This window comes from Camelina sativa, chromosome 3 (assembly GCF_030686135.1).
Source record: "Camelina sativa cultivar CO46 ecotype springtype chromosome 3, ASM3068613v1".
NCBI classification, from domain to species: Eukaryota; Viridiplantae; Streptophyta; class Magnoliopsida; order Brassicales; family Brassicaceae; genus Camelina; species Camelina sativa.
The window spans coordinates 29,265,234-29,282,349 of record NC_141882.1 but is presented as its reverse complement, the minus strand read 5'-3'; the positions used below and the strand labels follow the sequence as shown (position 1 = coordinate 29,282,349).

At 41.9% G+C, this 17,116-nt stretch overlaps 2 protein-coding genes and 1 non-coding gene across 5 annotated transcripts in view; all 3 read left to right on the top strand.

The window, feature by feature from the left end:
• The first annotated feature begins 3,649 nt into the window (after positions 1–3,649).
• Positions 3,650–17,116, top strand: part of LOC104778185 (uncharacterized) — a 62,375-nt gene continuing 48,908 nt past the window's right edge. Inside the window, exon 1 of the mRNA XM_087507038.1 lies at positions 3,650–3,746. Within this exon, the coding sequence (XP_087363164.1) occupies positions 3,738–3,746 (9 nt within the window). The 5' untranslated portion in view covers positions 3,650–3,737. The remainder of the gene's footprint in view (positions 3,747–17,116) is intronic.
• LOC147947838 (small nucleolar RNA R71) lies at positions 8,737–8,843 on the top strand. Its single transcript, XR_015595678.1, has one exon. It is a non-coding gene; the product is annotated as a small nucleolar RNA R71 (small nucleolar RNA).
• On the top strand, positions 13,894–16,930 carry LOC104779329 (cytochrome c oxidase subunit 5b-1, mitochondrial-like). 3 transcript variants are annotated; one of them, XM_087507040.1, is made up of 8 exons: positions 13,894–14,306; positions 14,391–14,529; positions 14,653–15,015; positions 15,269–15,354; positions 15,451–15,501; positions 16,261–16,327; positions 16,439–16,518; positions 16,605–16,930. In XM_087507040.1, the coding sequence occupies exons 4-8, from the start codon at positions 15,304–15,306 to the stop codon at positions 16,668–16,670; spliced, it is 315 nt and encodes a 104-aa protein (XP_087363166.1). In that variant the 5' UTR covers positions 13,894–14,306; positions 14,391–14,529; positions 14,653–15,015; positions 15,269–15,303; the 3' UTR covers positions 16,671–16,930. The 3 variants fall into 3 exon arrangements, with proteins under 3 accessions (XP_087363166.1, XP_019099513.1, XP_087363167.1); XM_019243968.2 differs by lacking the exon at positions 13,894–14,306 and having other exon boundaries at positions 14,465–15,015; XM_087507041.1 differs by lacking the exons at positions 13,894–14,306; positions 14,391–14,529 and having other exon boundaries at positions 14,606–15,049; positions 15,266–15,354.

Here is a 17,116-nt window from a genome sequence, read left to right as displayed (position 1 = left end):
TTCTGTATTCTGGTGATTACATGTGCCTTCTTTGTTTATAAAAATTAAAAGTCGTATAGTCAATGTCACACCACTCACCATGGTCAACACGGCAGCTCAAATCTACAATATAGAATTAGGGATACTTAAAAAAATTGAAAATACAACACGGCTAGCATATAGCACTAATCTTTTTTTGGTCAACTCAAATATATTGATGGTTGGTATAACATACAGATTACAAAAGCAGTTACAGGTTTCTAACAGCTAAAAGAAACCCAGAGTTAGACTATCGCCTAAACTAATCCTTACGCCATTTTTGAGAACATGGCCTATCCAAAAAATGATTGTCAACGTTTTACTTCCTAGACAACTAAGCAAAGAACTATGCAGAGGATACAATCCTCTCACTTTCAAAAACAATATGCAACCAAGGGGGGAAACCAGATGCCACATATGTTTGAAGCCTACACTCGCTTGTAACACTTTGAGCAATGAGAAAAGCTCCTCTGTTAGTTCTTGGTTTTTCCACTTCTAACTTCCAAGTCCGGATCCATCCCAGAAGTTTCAAAAGTTCATATGATTCGTATTTGAAAGATGGCCATGCTTTTGGCCTCAAAACATAACGAACCAGATAAACGTCTTCTATAGCCAAAATTATGTTAACGCACCTGTGATTTATCATACACTCTGTTGTCCACTTGGCCACAACAAAGCTTGCTTCGTCTTTACTTTTGACATTAGTAAAAGCGCTTCGGCTGTGCATTAACACTTCCCCTTTATCATCTCTCAAAACCCACGACCCTCCTGCTAACTGATTTCTTCTCGACCAAGAGACCCCTACATTACACTTAAACCAATGTAAAGGGGGAGGAGTCCAAATTTCAACCCTTTCAACATTAGATTGACCATTTAGGCTCTCCTCTGTAATCTCCTCAACTATCACCTCTCCATTTGGATCCATTCTCTGCGCAATAAACCATTCCTCAACATCTTCATAGATTTTTTTAACTGACTCTGGAGCCGAATAGGATTTTGCCTCGAAAAGAAACAGGTTCCGATTCTTCCAAATTCTCCAAATGATCCATGGAAAACTTTTTCTAAGTTGTGATGGCCACTGTTTGTTGTCTCGATTAACAAGTAAATGGTGAAGGTTAGAATAAACTGATCCCTTGTCAAAGCCGAATTCCGGAGATGGATAGTCTGAAAGAGCCCAAACCTGTCTAGCTCCAAAACACTGAAAGAGAACATGATTAATTGTTTCTCCCTGTTCACCACACAGTTGACACCTATCTTCTAGTCTCAAGCCCCTATGATTGAGTTTAGAAATCACCGGTAAAGCACCACTCAACACTTTCCAGAGGAAGACTTTTAATTTAGGGTCTGTTTGCAATTTCCAAACCTGTTTTTTCAGCTCATTGATCGATGGTTGCATGTCTGCGACTTGAATGAGAGCTTGGTTGTTGATCTTGTCAGCCAACCAATAAGCAGATTTTACCAAGAAGTCTCCACTTTTGTTGAATTTCCACATTGAGAAATCTTCTTTGTCCACCACCGGTTTGCTTTTTCTGATCGTCGCAATGTCCACTGGGAGGAAATGATATTCTAATTTCTGCACATCCCAATCTCTTCTCTCAAAATCGATGAGATCTTTTACATTGAGATTTATATCAATCAATGCATTTTTTATCCAAGGAGATCTCATCTCTCCATCCTCCACCCACGGGTCTAACCAAACATTAATTGAGGCTCCATTGCCAACTCTGCTTTTTAAACCTTTCGGCAAAAGTTCTCTACCAAAGAGAAGGCTTCTCCATCCAAATGAGGGTCTGTTACCCAAAGTTGCAGATTAAAATGGAGAGTTTGGTGATACACATAGTTTTAAACCCTATTTTCCTACTGCAAGTGCACAACAAAGAAGTAGTACTTAGGGGTCGAATCCCACGAAGACCAAGTTTTACTCTATGGTTCTATTGGTTCAATTTCAAGCTAAGACAATTCAAGGTTGGGTTTGTTTGGTAACAGTAACGCGATTAAAACGGTATAAAAAGGCAATAAGCAAAACACTAGATCAGGGGTAATTCTCGGGAATTTCAGAGATAGCAACTAAACAACTATTCAGGGCATAGATTAAGTACCAGTCTAGAACTCAAACATAAATATAAACTGATCCACTGTCATGGTATCAATAACTCTATCTGATCGATTCTGTGCGGAAACGCGGAGCACGTCCTCAGACATCCGGAGCACATGCTCGGCGGTCCATAAACCCTAAACTGTCGTTTGAGCCCAGAATCGCAGACAAGCATTAAAGAACATGAATGATAAGTTCACAAATCACCTACACATCAACTTTCGCAGGTCTAGGATAATTTGCCCACTAATATCTTTTCTAGCAACCTATTACACTTTTGATGAATAGATAAATCTAGAATCATAGATTGGGTGATCAAATCAACCTAAGCATTAAGTCTAACAATAGTGAAGACAATCGATTATATAAAGCCCTATTTGTGTTCTGTTGCTAACCCATGAAACCCCTTTGAAACCCCTAATCTAGCAAAGAAAACTACTCAGACATAGAGAATTGAATAGTCAACATAGATGAGAAATTCAATAGCATAAAAATATATAAATCACAAGGGTTCAGAATCGCTTCTCTAACGTAGCCGCTCTTCCTCTCCCTCACAAAACGTCGCTCAAAAACCAAAAAGAAAAGGTAGTATATTCTCTCCTAAAAACCCTAGGTTAAATAACATACAAGTAGAGAAAAATAAGAAAAGAATCCAAATTCAAATCTTCCTATTAAAAAGCGATCTCAGCCCTCTTTCTCTCACAAAGGATCGCCTAAAATAAGGGGAATTAGGCAGGGAATCGGCGCCTAGATGCTTGCCACGTGTCGTCATGAAACCGTAGAGTTGGGAGCATGTGCTCGGAAATCGGGAGCATGTGCTCCTGCGTCTAAAATCAGCTTTTCTGCTCCAATTCAACTCCTTTCTGCTCCGATTGCTCCTGCTGTTCCAATCCTTGCTTTTAGCTTCCTAGCCTCTTATTATAACCTGAAAAGGACTCAAACAACTACAAAACTATCAAATAAACAGGGTCAAAGTGAGTCGAAACCGTAACATATCAACTCCCCCGGACTTAGATCTTTGTTTGTCCTCAAACAAACTCAAACCAAGCGCCAAAAGAGCCAAGGTGGGAACTCGCAAAAATCTCAGAAACCGTGAGTAGGCCATGTCCTGCAGACCACATGTGTTAGAACAAGCTATACCGATAAAATTCTCCAGCAAACATCTCCAAAACCAGAACCATAATTGGCAATCAAACCCAGAAAAAGATCACTTTCCAGACAAAGACTCTTTACATTCAATTAAAATTGGCGTGAGCTTCTCATTAAGGGCGTTAAGCTAGTGAAATCGAGGCTTGGTAGATGAAAGGCTGTTTTAATGGTGGAGCTATAGAGTGTTTAGGGGTTACCATTACTTCGAAAGAGATGCAGGATATCGCACAAAATGGTAAGGGAGAGTGGACTCATTGATGTCCACAACCTCTAATCACTCTCCTCTTCTTATCTTCTCAAACTCAGCCTCTCTTTTCTCCGCAGGGTACAACGCATGCTCGGGGGTGTGTAACACTAGCTCTGGTCCTTTTCCATCATCCTTAAACGTTTTTTTTTTTTTTTTTTTTTTTTTTTTTTTTTTTTGATGAAATTTGAAGGATGATGGGGGATCTTCTTCTGATATTTCCCCAGGAGCATGCGGACCGTATCCTAGGCTCTCTCTGCTCAAAACAACTCGCGGACTCGGATTTATATAATTTCGGAGCAGGTGCTCGCTGGGGTGGAGCACGTGCTCTGTCCGTCCGGCTTTTTCCTCTTTGGTTCTCCAGCAAGAGCGAGTTAGAGATTGTGTCAGTCCTGCTCTCCCCGACTGTTTTGCACATAGCTGCACAGAATGAGAAAACAAAAATACAAGTGCAAGTGGTTTGAAAGGAGGTTAGGCTCGGGGTGGGTACTAACTTAAAATGAGCTAGCTATTCAGGATCAGCAAGATTGGCAAAATGAATAAGAAGTCCTGAATATGTGACACGTTCCCTATCCTAATGCCCAAAACGAGAAGAATTTAAATCCGGTTAGGTTCCAATAAAGTAGAGTCTAAGTCTTTCCGGTGAAACCTTAATGGGATGAAGCTTTTCTGGCCAGGAGAAGGGTCCGAATGTGAAGAGGTATTAGCTCGTCTCTGTGCTCTTAGTTCTGCAACAATGGTCACTAGGAAACGGTCAAACTCACAAATGGTTAAAAACATCACAGATTTCGGTCCTAATTCCCACAAGTTTTGGTTCGACTCACATGACAAACTGACTCAATAAAAAGAAAAATAAAGAAAACAAATGTCATAGGTGACCCTCTTCCGGACTTACTTCACACCGTCTCCGGTGTGAAAATAAGCCAAAGAGAGACCTAGAAAATAAGAAAGAAAAAGAGAAGAAAGAAGGAAGAAGAAGGAGAAGAAAAGAGAGAAGGGTTTGCGATTTGGTGGGTTACCTGGGCCTGGTGGGCCTGGGCCTGGTGGGCCTGGGCCTGAAATTCATTAAACTTACCTGGCCCAATCGCTCTTCTCTTTTTCTTTGGTTCTCTTCGCCGAGCATGTGCATCGGGTTGCTCGCGTCCGGCGAGCATGTGCTCCGCATCTTTTTTTTTTTTCTCAGTTCGCCGAGCATGTGCATGGGGTTGCTCGCGTCCGGCGAGCATGTGCTCCGCATCTTCTTCCAACATTCCTGAAACCGAAAAGAGAAGAAACAAATCCTAAAAAGAAAAAGAAAAACTCAGCAATATATACCTTGTGGGTTGCCTCCCACCCAGCGCTTGTTTTAAGTCGTTAGCTTGACTCGAAAGCTCCTTAGGCAATAGGAGGGTCGCCTAGGGCGAAGGTTTCACCCCTTGCGTGCTCAGAGGCGGCAAGATATGGTTTCAACCTCTGTCCCTTCACCACAAATTCTCCTCCTTTTGTGTTCAGCAATACAACAGCCCCATATGGTCTAATCTCCTTGATGGTGAAGGGTCCGGACCATCGTGATCTTAGCTTTCCAGGAAACAGTTTCAGCCTAGAATTGAACAACAAGACTTGATCATTAGGAGCAAAGGTGCCGATCGAGTAAACATGTTCTTCAGGAAGGCTATCATCCAAGGATAGCTCTTCTTCTATCCTCATTCTTGACAAGTGATCTGCAACTCCGTTCTCAATACCCTTCTTGTCTTTAATCTCCAAGTCAAACTCTTGAAGCAACAAAATCCAACGGAGTAGCCTTGGTTTTGCATCCTTCTTGGTCAGTAGATACCTCAATGCTGCATGATCAGTGTGAACAACCACTTTGGAACCAACAAGGTATGATCGGAACTTCTCAAAAGCAAACACAACCGCTAAAAGTTCTTTCTCAGTTGTAGCGTACTTGCACTAAGCCTCATCCAAGGTGCGGCTGGCATAGTATATCACGTGCAGCTTCTTGTCTTTTCTCTGTCCCAGAACTGCTCCCACGACATAATCACTCGCATCAGTCATGACTTCAAAGGGAAGGTCCCAATCTGGAGGTTGTATAATCGGAGCGCTAACCAAAGCTCCTTTGATCGTGTGAAAGGCCTCCAAGCTGGGTAAGTGGCCTTGCTATCTTGGAGAAATCCTTAATGAACCGTCTGTAGAAACCGGCGTGGCCAAGGAAACTGCGGATCCCTTTTTCCGAATTAGGCGGTTGTAAACTCATCATCACCTCAACCTTGGCTTTGTCAACCTCAATCCCCTTTTCAGAAATCTTGTGTCCCAACACTATCCCATCTCTGACCATGAAGTGGCATTTCTCCCAATTCAGTACCAGATGTTTGTCTTCACACCGCTGCAACACCCTGCACAAATTAGACAAACAAACGGAAAAGGAGCTCCCATAGACGGAGAAATCGTCCATGAAAACTTCCATTATATCCTCAATCAGGTCAGTGAAAATGGACATCATGCATCGTTGGAAGGTCGCTGGTGCATTACACAAGCCAAACGGCATTCTGCGGTAAGCAAAGGTGCCGTAAGGACATGTGAATGTGGTCTTCTCTTGATCGTCGGGATGGATTGGGATCTGAAAGAAACCTGAATAGCCATCTAAGAAACAGTAGTAAGGATGGTTAGCCAATCTCTCAAGCATTTGATCAATAAACGGCAAAGGAAAATGATCCTTACGGGTCGCAGCATTAAGTTTTCTATAGTCTATGCAAATGCGATGTCCCGTAACTGTCCTAGTAGGAATCAACTCATCCTTATCATTCTTAACCACTGTAATTCCACCTTTCTTAGGGACTACATGAACTGGACTAATCCAGGAACTATCAGAAATAGCATAAATTACACCCGCATCTAGAAGTTTCATTATCTCTTTCTTAACAACATCCTTTAGATTCAGGTTCAACCTCCTCTGATGTTCTACCGAAGTCATTGATTCATCTTCCAGATGTATCCTATGCATGCAAAGTTCTGGTGAGATTCCTGGGATGTCATCTAGTGAATACCCTAGAGCATTTCTATACTTCCTAAGTTCACAAAGGAGCAAAGCGGTCTCTACATTGTTTAGTTCAGAGTTCACTATCACGGGGTATGTAGAGTTAGGACCTAGGAACGCGTACCTTAGCCCGGCTGGAAGTGGTTTTAGCTCTACCTTTGGAGCTCTTAACTCGCTCTAAGGACCATCCGCTGACTTTACCGGAGCATGTGCTCCCGCGGTGGATTCCTCTCCTGATTGGTTCTCATCGTCTAGGCTGGCGTAAGCTACCAGTTGCTGGAACCGTGTACCTGCATCCAAAATGCGTGTAAAACCATCAGCTTCCTCATTCAAGAATCCATACTTACCCTCTGCCTTTGTCAAGGCAACCTCCAACGGGTCGAGAGTGAGAACTTCATCGGTAACCTCATGTGCAACCTCTGAACCATCATCAACCATAAAAGTCTGACCATCTATCATAGGTTTCTTGAGCAGCTTATTCATCTCAAACCTTGCGATCATATCCCCCAGCTGGAGATCGATCGCTCCCCCTTGCACATCTATAATTGCACCAGCTGTGCATAAGAATGATCTACCTAAGATCAGGGGTCACATGGTTCTTCTTCAAGTTCTAGAACCACAAAGTCTGCTGGAATAAGCGTGTCCCCTATCTGGACATGTAAATCCTCCAACACTCCTATGGGGCGCTTGGTGGATCTATCCGCGAATACTAACGAAATCCGTGTAGACTTGAACTTCGTGTATCCCAGCCTTTTAGCCACTGAATATGGCATAAGGTTCACATTGGAACCTAGATCACAGAGGGAGTTTGCAAAAATCGTTTTACCGATTCTCACGGATAAGACAAATCGCCCTGGATCATCTCTCTTCTTTAGCACTTTGTTTTGCAGCACAACACTGCACTCTCTTGAAACCATCATCACGTTCTCTTCCTCTGACACTCTCCCAGAAACCAACCCTTTCACATATCTCTTCAAAGCAGGTATCATCTGAACAGCATCAGCTAGGGGTAGTTTTACCGTCAATTCTCTCAACATCTCCTTGCACTTTGCATCCTCCAAATCCTTGCGAGATTTCTTAGGAGGAACAGGGTAAGGAACCCTAGGGGTGTACACGCGTGCACGAGGTACCTCAGTAGGAACGGTCTGATCGGGAGTCGGGAGCACGTGCTCGCTGGATGGGAGCACATGCTCGCCGGATGCTTCGGCTTCTTTTTGACTCAACGGTGGAGTCTCAGCAGCATGTTGAGGAAGGTATTCTTCAGCAATACCCTTGCCCTTGTCAATCCTAGCGGATGGTGCTTCTCTAGGGGGTAAGTTCTTTCCTCCCCTTAGCTTAATCGCATTGACATACTCGTTCCGCGGGTTTGCTTCCCCTTTTCCGGGCAGAGTCCCAGGAGTTCTTTTCACGGCTTCAGCAGTCTGTGCAACCTGAACATCAAGCTTCTTCACATGTGACATTACTGCCTCATACTTCCCATTAAGGTCATTGTACATGGTATCGACCTTAGCGTTGATTTCCACTGAAGCTTTTTGTTGATTCACCAAGAGTTGTTGCATCATGTTTTTCAGCTCATCCTGAGAGCTGCTAGCAGATGAAGGTCCCAACTGCTGGTTGGTGTAAGGCAGTGCTTGCTGAGCGCTTGTATATGCCTGCTGGTTCCCCCCTTGGAAACGGTTTTGATTGGGCACAAACTGTTTGCCTTGGAAGTTGTTTGAGAAGGTTTTCTGATAACCCATTTGATTCTGAGCTCCTTGCTGCGGATACACCTGATCCTGAGGGTTCTCCACGTTGGTGCTTCTATAGGACAAATTCGGATGGCTTCTGTAGTTCGGGTTGAAACCCCTGTTCTGCACAAAACCTTGCCCACTCACATAATTAACCTCCATTGTTTCATCCTCTCCATCACAAATCTCCTGAGCTAGCGGCATGTCTCCGGTCTCATCGACAAAATGGACAGTTTTCTGGCTCCCCTTCAGAAGAAGGTTCACCTTGGCTGTCAACTCGTCAATCTTTTGCATATCGACATTGTTGACCTTCACGGACCTGTCATACTCAGGAGCCTTTTTGCTGGAGCTTGCAGCTAGGTTCTCAATCAACTGATATGCTCCTTCCTTAGACTTCGTCATAAAATCCCCATTGCTGGCCGAGTTGAGAACGTTTCTATAGTCCCAGTTAACTCCATCATAGAAAATGCCCAGAATCTGTTCATCACTGAATCCATGGTGCGGACACTCTCTACGGTACTCTTTGTACCTCTCCCAAGCCTCGCAGAAGGCTTCCCCAGTGTGCTGTTGGAACGATGAAATCTTGTTCCTCAGGGCAGCGGTCTTAGCCTTGGTGTAGAAATGGTCCAGAAACGCAGACCTACACTGTTCCCATGAAGTCAGAGACCCAGGTGGCAATGACTTCAGCCAACGTGAAGCTCTATCCGCAAGAGAGAAGGGAAAGAGCTTGCACTTCAGAAAGCCTGGCGGTATCCCATTTGAACCAGTGGTGCTACATATCTCCTCAAAATTCTCGATGTGGTCCATCGGAATCTCAGCTGGGAGACCGTGAAATAGGTGCTGCTTCACTAGAGAGATCATCAGTGGCTTGATCTCAAAGTCTTGGTTCGGGATGGTGGGAGGAACAATCGCCGCTCGGTTGGTGTAGGACACATGCGGGTTGTCCTTGTCCCCAATGGACGGTTGCGGCGGCGCGGCTCTTTCGTGTTGAGCACGGAGCAACTACCCCAACTGTTGTCGAAGTTGCTGCAACTCGGCAGCCATATCCTCATTGTTTCTGTTGTCATCCATGTTGACGGATTGAAACTTTCTGTTCTTGCGGTTTGTTCTTTCTGCCAAAGAGAGCTCTGCGGCTGACAAAGAAACTAGTTCTTCGGTGTTGTTTCTTCTTGTAGATCTTCTTGACATGCACCTGAAACACACGCAAAGAAGAAGCAGAAAGACAAATCAGTAAGGTCTTAGTCTAGTAATTTCGCCGAAAACCAAAGGTAAAAATTTGGTCCCCGGCAACGGCGCCAAAAACTTGATACACAGAGTTTTAAACCCTATTTTCCTACTGCAAGTGCACAGCAAAGAAGTAGTACTTAGGGGTCGAATCCCACGAAGATCAAGTTTTACTCTATGGTTCTATTGGTTCAATTTCAAGCTAAGACAATTCAAGGTTGGGTTTGTTTGGTAACAGTAACGCGATTAAAATGGTATAAAAAGGCAATAAGCAAAACACTAGATCAGGGGTAATTCTCGGGAATTTCAGAGATAGCAACTAAACAACTATTCAGGGCATAGATTAAGTACCAGTCTAGAACTCAAACATAAATATAAACTGATCCACTGTCGTGGTATCAATAACTCTATCTGATCGATTCTGTGCGGAAACGCGGAGCACGTGCTCAGACATCCGGAGCACATGCTCGGCGGTCCATAAACCCTAAACTGTCGTTTGAGCCCAGAATCGCAGACAAGCATTAAAGAACAGGAATGATAAGTTCACAAATCACCTACACATCAACTTTCGCAGGTCTAGGATAATTTGCCCACTAATGTCTTTTCTAGCAACCTATTACACTTTTGATGAATAAATAAACCTAGAATCATAGATTGGGTGATCAAATCAACCTAAGCATTAAGTCTAACAATAGTGAAGACAATCGATTATATAAAGCCCTATTTGTGTTCTGTTGCTAACCCATGAAACCCCTTTGAAACCCCTAATCTAGCAAAGAAAACTACTCAGACATAGAGAATTGAATAGTCAACATAGATGAGAAATTCAATAGCATAAAAATATATAAATCACAAGGGTTCAGAATCGCTTCTCTAACGTAGCCGCTCTTCCTCTCCCTCACAAAACGTCGCTCAAAAACCAAAAAGAAAAGGTAGTATATTCTCTCCTAAAAACCCTAGGTTAAATAGCATACAAGTAGAGAAAAATAAGGAAAGAATCCAAATTCAAATCTTCCTATTAAAAAGCGATCTCAGCCCTCTTTCTCTCACAAAGGATCGCCTAAAATAAGGGGAATTAGGCAGGGAATCGGCGCCTAGATGCTTGCCACGTGTCGTCATGAAACCGTAGAGTTGGGAGCATGTGCTCGGAAATCGGGAGCATGTGCTCCTGCGTCTAAAATCAGCTTTTCTGCTCCAATTCAACTCCTTTCTGCTCTGATTGCTCCTGCTGTTCCAATCCTTGCTTTTAGCTTCCTAGCCTCTTATTATAACCTGAAAAGGACTCAAACAACTACAAAACTATCAAATAAACGGGGTCAAAGTGAGTCAAAACCGTAACATATCATTTGGATAGCATCTTGATTTCATCAACTTAGAAAAGAGACAGTTTGGTTCCTGGAGCAATCTCCATGCTTGCTTTGCCAGTAAGGCTTGATTGAACAGTCTAAGATCTCTGAATCCCATACCTCCATAGTCTTTGGATAGACATAATTTTTCCCAACTAATCCAATGTATATTACGCTGATATTCATTGGAGTTCCACCAGAAGTTTGCTATTGCACTTGACAGATTTACGCAAGTGGACTTTGGCAACTTAAATTATGACATCGCAAAAACTGGCATGGCCATGGCTACTGATTTGATCATGATTTCCTTTCCACCCATCGATAGCTTTTGAGCATGCCAACCCGAAACCTTTGAGCTGAGCCTGTCCTTGATATAACTCAACATTTCCACCTTAGAACCACTGAAACATTCAGGTAATCCCAAATACTTACCAGCCCCTCCTTCGTTAAAAATCCCCAGCTTATTCTGGATAGCAAGCTTGGTCATCTCCGGAACCTTGAATCCAAAAGAAATTGATGATTTGGCTTGATTTATTTCTTGACCAGTGACTTTACCATAAGCAACAAGCATAGCATGCAACTCAGAAGCTTGTTCCAAGGAAGCTTTTCACATAAAAAGGCTGTCATCGGCGAATAAAAGATGATGGAGAACATGACCTTCTTCATGCAGTCTGATTCCAGTAATTCTTCCTTCAGCTTGGGCCTTGTTGAGGAGGTGAGATAACCCTTCTAAACAAAGCACGAATAAGAAAGGTGATAAGGGATCACCTTGCCTAAGACCCCTTTGAGGTTTGATTAATCCATGCGGATGATCATTTATAAGAACCGAGAATGTCATCGAGGAGACACAAAACATTATCCAGTTGACCCATTTAGTGTGAAATCCCAAAGCCAGAAGTAGAGACCTTAGATAACTCCATTCCACTCTATCAAAGGCTTTTGACATGTCTGATTTGATGGTCATGTATTCTGTTGAGATCTTAGGAATGGTATTTAGGCTATGCACTATTTCATGAGCAATCAGAATGTTGTCGGAGATCAATCTGTGTGTAACAAAGGCCGTCTGGTACTCTGAAACGATGTGCGGAAGCAGGGGTTGCATTCTTTTTACCATGATTTTGGAAATCACTTTGTAAAGAACCGAACATAGGCTGATAGACAGATTGATGAGGAATTTTGGGTAACAGACACAGGTGAGTGTAATTCCATTCTTCCGGGAATGTTCCTTCCTCAAAGAAAAGCAAAACTTCTTTTACCACTTGATCTCCTACTATTTCCAAATAGTGTTGAAAGAACAGGGCAGACATACCATCTGGACCGGGTGCGCTTGACGGTTTTATAGAGAACATAGCTTCTTTAATCTCCTCTTTAGTAACTTCCTTCACCAAATCTTCATTCATGGCTTGAGTTACCTTTGATGGGAAGTCAGAAAACCAGGAGGAAAAAGGCATCGGATTGGAAGAGGTAAACAAATTTTGAAAATAATCAGAAGCAACCGCACCTTTAGCAGCTTCAGATTTCTGTGCAACTCCAAATTTGTCAAGAAGAAACTCAATTCTTAATCTGTGATGATTATTCTTAACTGAGGCGTGAAAGAACCTTGAATTTCTATCACCACTTCTTAACCATTGAAACCTGCTTCTTTGCCTCCAAAAGTTTTCTTCTTCTCTGTAAGCCTTTGCCAAGTCCCTTATAAGACCACTAACAACCAACCTCCTTGGAAAGTGAGAAGATTGCTCAGCTTCTAGTTTTGTTTATATACGAGTAATAGAGTCCTTTGCATTTAGGCAATTGCTTTTTTTCGAAGAACTTAAAGCCTTTCTACACTTTCTTAACCGTTGAGAAACTTTGTCTGACAAACCTGAAGAAGGAGAACCCCAAGCTTGAACAATAGCAGCCTCTACATTAGGCTTCAAAAGCAATCTCCTGTCAAACCTGAACTGCCCTCGATACTCCTCCTGAGAGTCCAATAACTTTACTAAAACAGGCCTATGATCGGAACCTCTCATATCCAAAAACCGTTGATTTGAAGCTGGAAAGTGGGAAAACCAATCCTTGTTACCAAAAGCCCTATCCAGACGACTTTGAATCCATAAGTCATACCTCTTCCCTGCCCAAGTGTATTGATTTCTTTTACTTGAGAGTTGCATCATGTCACAAGCCTCCAGCATCTCAGAGAAAGGTTTGAAATTTGAGTCACATCTTCTGGGACCTCCTAGTTTTTCCCCATTGTGAAGAATGTCATTGAACTCACCCAGAACACACCAACTTTATTTTCTTCCTACTCCAATTCTACTCAACCTTTCCCACTTTTCTTTTCGTTTTTTGAAAATAGGATCGCCATATACACAAGATACAAAGAAATAAAACGCTCCAAACTGTACTTGTAGATCCATCAGGTTTTTATCTACAAACTTGAAATCAACCTGAACTCCACTTTTGATGAAAAAGGCTAGACCACCGCTTTTTCCAATTGGTTCAACTGTGTACACCCTCTCATAACCAAGCCAAACTTGTAAATCTACTAGAACATCCCTACTGTGCATTGTTTCCATCAAGAACAAGATCTCAGGAAAATGTTTTTTACGCATTTCCTTGAGATATTGAATTGTCAAGTCTTGAGACCATCCCAAGCCTTGACAATTCCAGCTTATTATGCTCATTGCGTTTTAGGCAATCCCTCTTGTGGGATTACCTCTAAGGGATTAAACTTAGTAGACTTCGCAGCGTTTGATCCCTCATCAACTGCTTTTCGTTTCTCCGGAGTACCAGTATCTAACCTGAGCTCCAGCTTTTGGAGATCTCCCGCTCTAGAAATCTCCATTGGTTTTGCTTTTCTAACACTTTTAGAAGGTCTTTTCCTTGGTGTAAGCTTTTTTGGTTTAATCCCGGAAGAACCAGCTCCAGAAGAGCCAGTTCTGAAAACCGTCGGATTAACCTGAAAAGGCTGAGAAAGAGCTAGAAAGCTTGCAGATTCTTCAAGGGACGCATGAGAAAAAGTCTCAAGATTCCACGATGAACTCGCGTCAACTGAGTTCTGCATCACCATCCGCTGTGGTTCTCTACTTACTCTTCCTGAGTCTCCAAGTTAATCTCGACATTCTCGTAATTGAAAACCAATCCTTTATCTTTATTAACATCTGAATGAACTAAAGGAAGAGGCTCTAGACGAAGAACAGATTTCTGGAGAATGGGGTCTTTTTCAACATCACTTACTGATTTTATTACTTTATCCCTTCGCAACATCTTTTCTGTCTCATCAGCAACCAGTAAATATTGTCTCATCCCTTCTAGAACATCAGCTGCTATCTTGGGGCGACCAGTAGTCGCGTCCATCCCTACCTGATCTTCCCGCAAAACCCCAAACAAGGGATCCGATTCTTTGATCACCAGAGGTTTTTTCTTTTTTTTTTTCCAACGGAATACCTAAACTCCTAGCATCAAATGCCTCTTCTCTTTCCTTTATGAGTAGAGGACAGTAATCACGTTCGTGAGTGAGCCGCTGACAATTATAGCACCTCTTCTGAATACGTTCATATTGGAATCTAACTTCAGTGGACCCTCCTTTTGGCAGATTGATTATTTTAGATCTTCTTAGAGGCTTGGCAACATCAAAGAGAACTTTAACTCGCACAAACTCCTGAAGTTGAGGCTGATCAGGATCGAAAGCCACTTCCAATACTTGCCCGACTAACTCTCCCAATATTTGCCAGGTCTGAGTCAAATTAGATTTTTGAGGGAGATATAACACTAATCAAAGTTCAAAAAGTGAATTTCCACTGAACTTAAACAAACTACAATTCAACTTGGGAAAATTTTTTCATTGTACCTTGTAGAAAATTCTCAATCCAAAATCTCTCATCATGCACAGTTTCGTGAGTCGTTGGGACTCAATTTCGCACGTGTCAATTATCCACACGTGTCAAGTCAACCGCGATTGAACAATTCTCCCCAAGGGGCTGCGCCATTTCGCCGAAGAGAGAAGCGTCGTTGAAGTGGTGACCTGAGATCACACAAACTACGCCATCAAACGCCCTTTCATCACCACCATGTGGAGAAGAATCGTCTCTTCTCATCTCAAAACCCTAGCAACAGCAGCCGATTCCGCCGCCGCCGCCGCTGCTTCTTTATTCGTCGTCTCCAAGCCCGTTGGTCTCCATCTCTCCACCACCCGATCATCCATTTCAGCTCCGAATCAGGTACTATTATTATTAACTAGCATTTTTCTCTCTTGTTGTTCGTTATCAGATCTTTGCGTTGATTGCTTTTATATCCGTGTCTGGTGGATTGAACAGTGATAGTTAATGCGAATGTCAACATCGATTCTGAATAACTAAATGCTTTTGCTTAAGATGGTTTTATCTTTCCAATAGTTTCATAGATTTAGTTGTTCTCTGTAAGTACTGAAGGAAAGACTTGTTATTATTACGTTTTTGTATTTTTTGCAAGCAGAGACATCTGTGAAGAAGAATAATGTACAGGATGTAATGCCTATCGCAACTGGACATGAGAGAGAGGAGCTTGAAGCTGAACTTGAGGTCATTTACTACTTATGTTTCTGCATATATATATATGCAATTTAAGCTTTTGAGCAGACACACTTAGTTTTTTTTTTTATGGTTCTCTGTTTATAGGGAAGGAGGCTGCTTGATATCGACTTCCCTGAAGGTCCTTTTGGTACTAAGGTTAGTCGATTTGTAGACCATCAGGAATCAATAAGCGTGTAAACTTAATGTCTGGGTTATTCTCTTTGAATTTGTTCTGGCTTGTTTTTGCACATACTTGGATCAACTTGTATACTCTGGTCTTCAGGGGGTTTGGTTTTGAGTCTTTTGTATACCTTTTCTCAACTGACCTCCAACTATTATTAGTCTTTGCGGGGCATTTTTCTGATAACCTCGTTCTCATGTTATGTAGTTTAGATAATTAATATTCTGGAAGAACTGCTTTAAAGTTAGTGACTTGATTTTGAACCATCGTGCTGTGGTAGGTCAAGTAAGCCTTTTTTACTTTGATACTTGATTGCTGACCTGATGATATATTCATTAGAAGTAACGTTGTTTCGAATGGTGTGATTTGGTTACCTCACTATTCATGACTGCTTTTCTTATATGATAATGACGAAAATTCTAAAGTCAGTTATGTGCCTAATTTAGATACCTATATATGTGCTTATATTTGGTGCGATCATCTAAATGATTTGTTACGGTTGCATACTGTATTTTAAACATAATCTCGATATATGTTATGTTCTATTATGACAGATTCTTGGTAATTTTTGAATGTTTGTTTAATTAGTACTTCAACAATATGTGACAAATTCTGTATTTTTAACATAATATTGACTGATACATATTTTAGCATACTGTAATTTGGAGGTCATTGAGTTTACTATTATGACAAATTCTTGGTAACCTCTTGATTTCGAAATCTATAATTTCCAGGAATCTCCCGCTGTCGTAAAGTCTTACTATGACAAGAGAATTGTCGGATGCCCTGGTGGTGAAGGCGGTAAGTTATCATTTTGATGGCATTTTCGAAGTAGTTTTGCTTAGTCATTTGGTCGCTGATGGTTGTTTGATCCATTTACCAATCATGTTCTTTTATCTCCTGAAACTGCAGAGGATGAACACGACGTAGTATGGTTCTGGCTAGAGAAAGGAAAGTCATTTGAATGTCCAGTGTGCTCTCAATACTTCGAGGTTGGCTTTCAACACTCTTTAAGACTTAGAATTTTTTAATCCAAATTGCAAGAGATGAATTTTGTTGATGTTGTTTCGTTTGGCAGCTCGAAGTGGTTGGTCCAGGCGGACCACCAGATGGTCACGGTGACGATGAAGACCACCACCATTGATTCGAGTCTTTTTACTCAACCGCAAAATATTTTCTTCTATATTAGTGTGAGTGGAATAAATATATCTCGTTGGTGAAAACACTGGGATATGTTTTTTTGATTCTCGAGAGGACACCACCACTTTTATTTGCCTCTAGGCTCTCTAACCCTTTTTGCGTTAAAAAAAAACTCTTGAGACTTTTGTTTTTATGAATGATTCTCCCGAGTCAGAATCATTCCTCTCTTTTTGAATTATAACATATAGTTGTTTTTGGTGTTCACGGTGTGAATGTTTTTGTGGTGAAAAATGCCTAGAGTATGTTCTTCACCCCCTAATTGGCTTGTCGGTCATGCCGACCTACCGATTATCATATAACAGCCAATTAGCTAATACGGCTGTCGTTGATTCGCTTGACATTTTGGCCTTAAATTATTATCATTCCTTTTAGTGTAGCACATTCTAATCA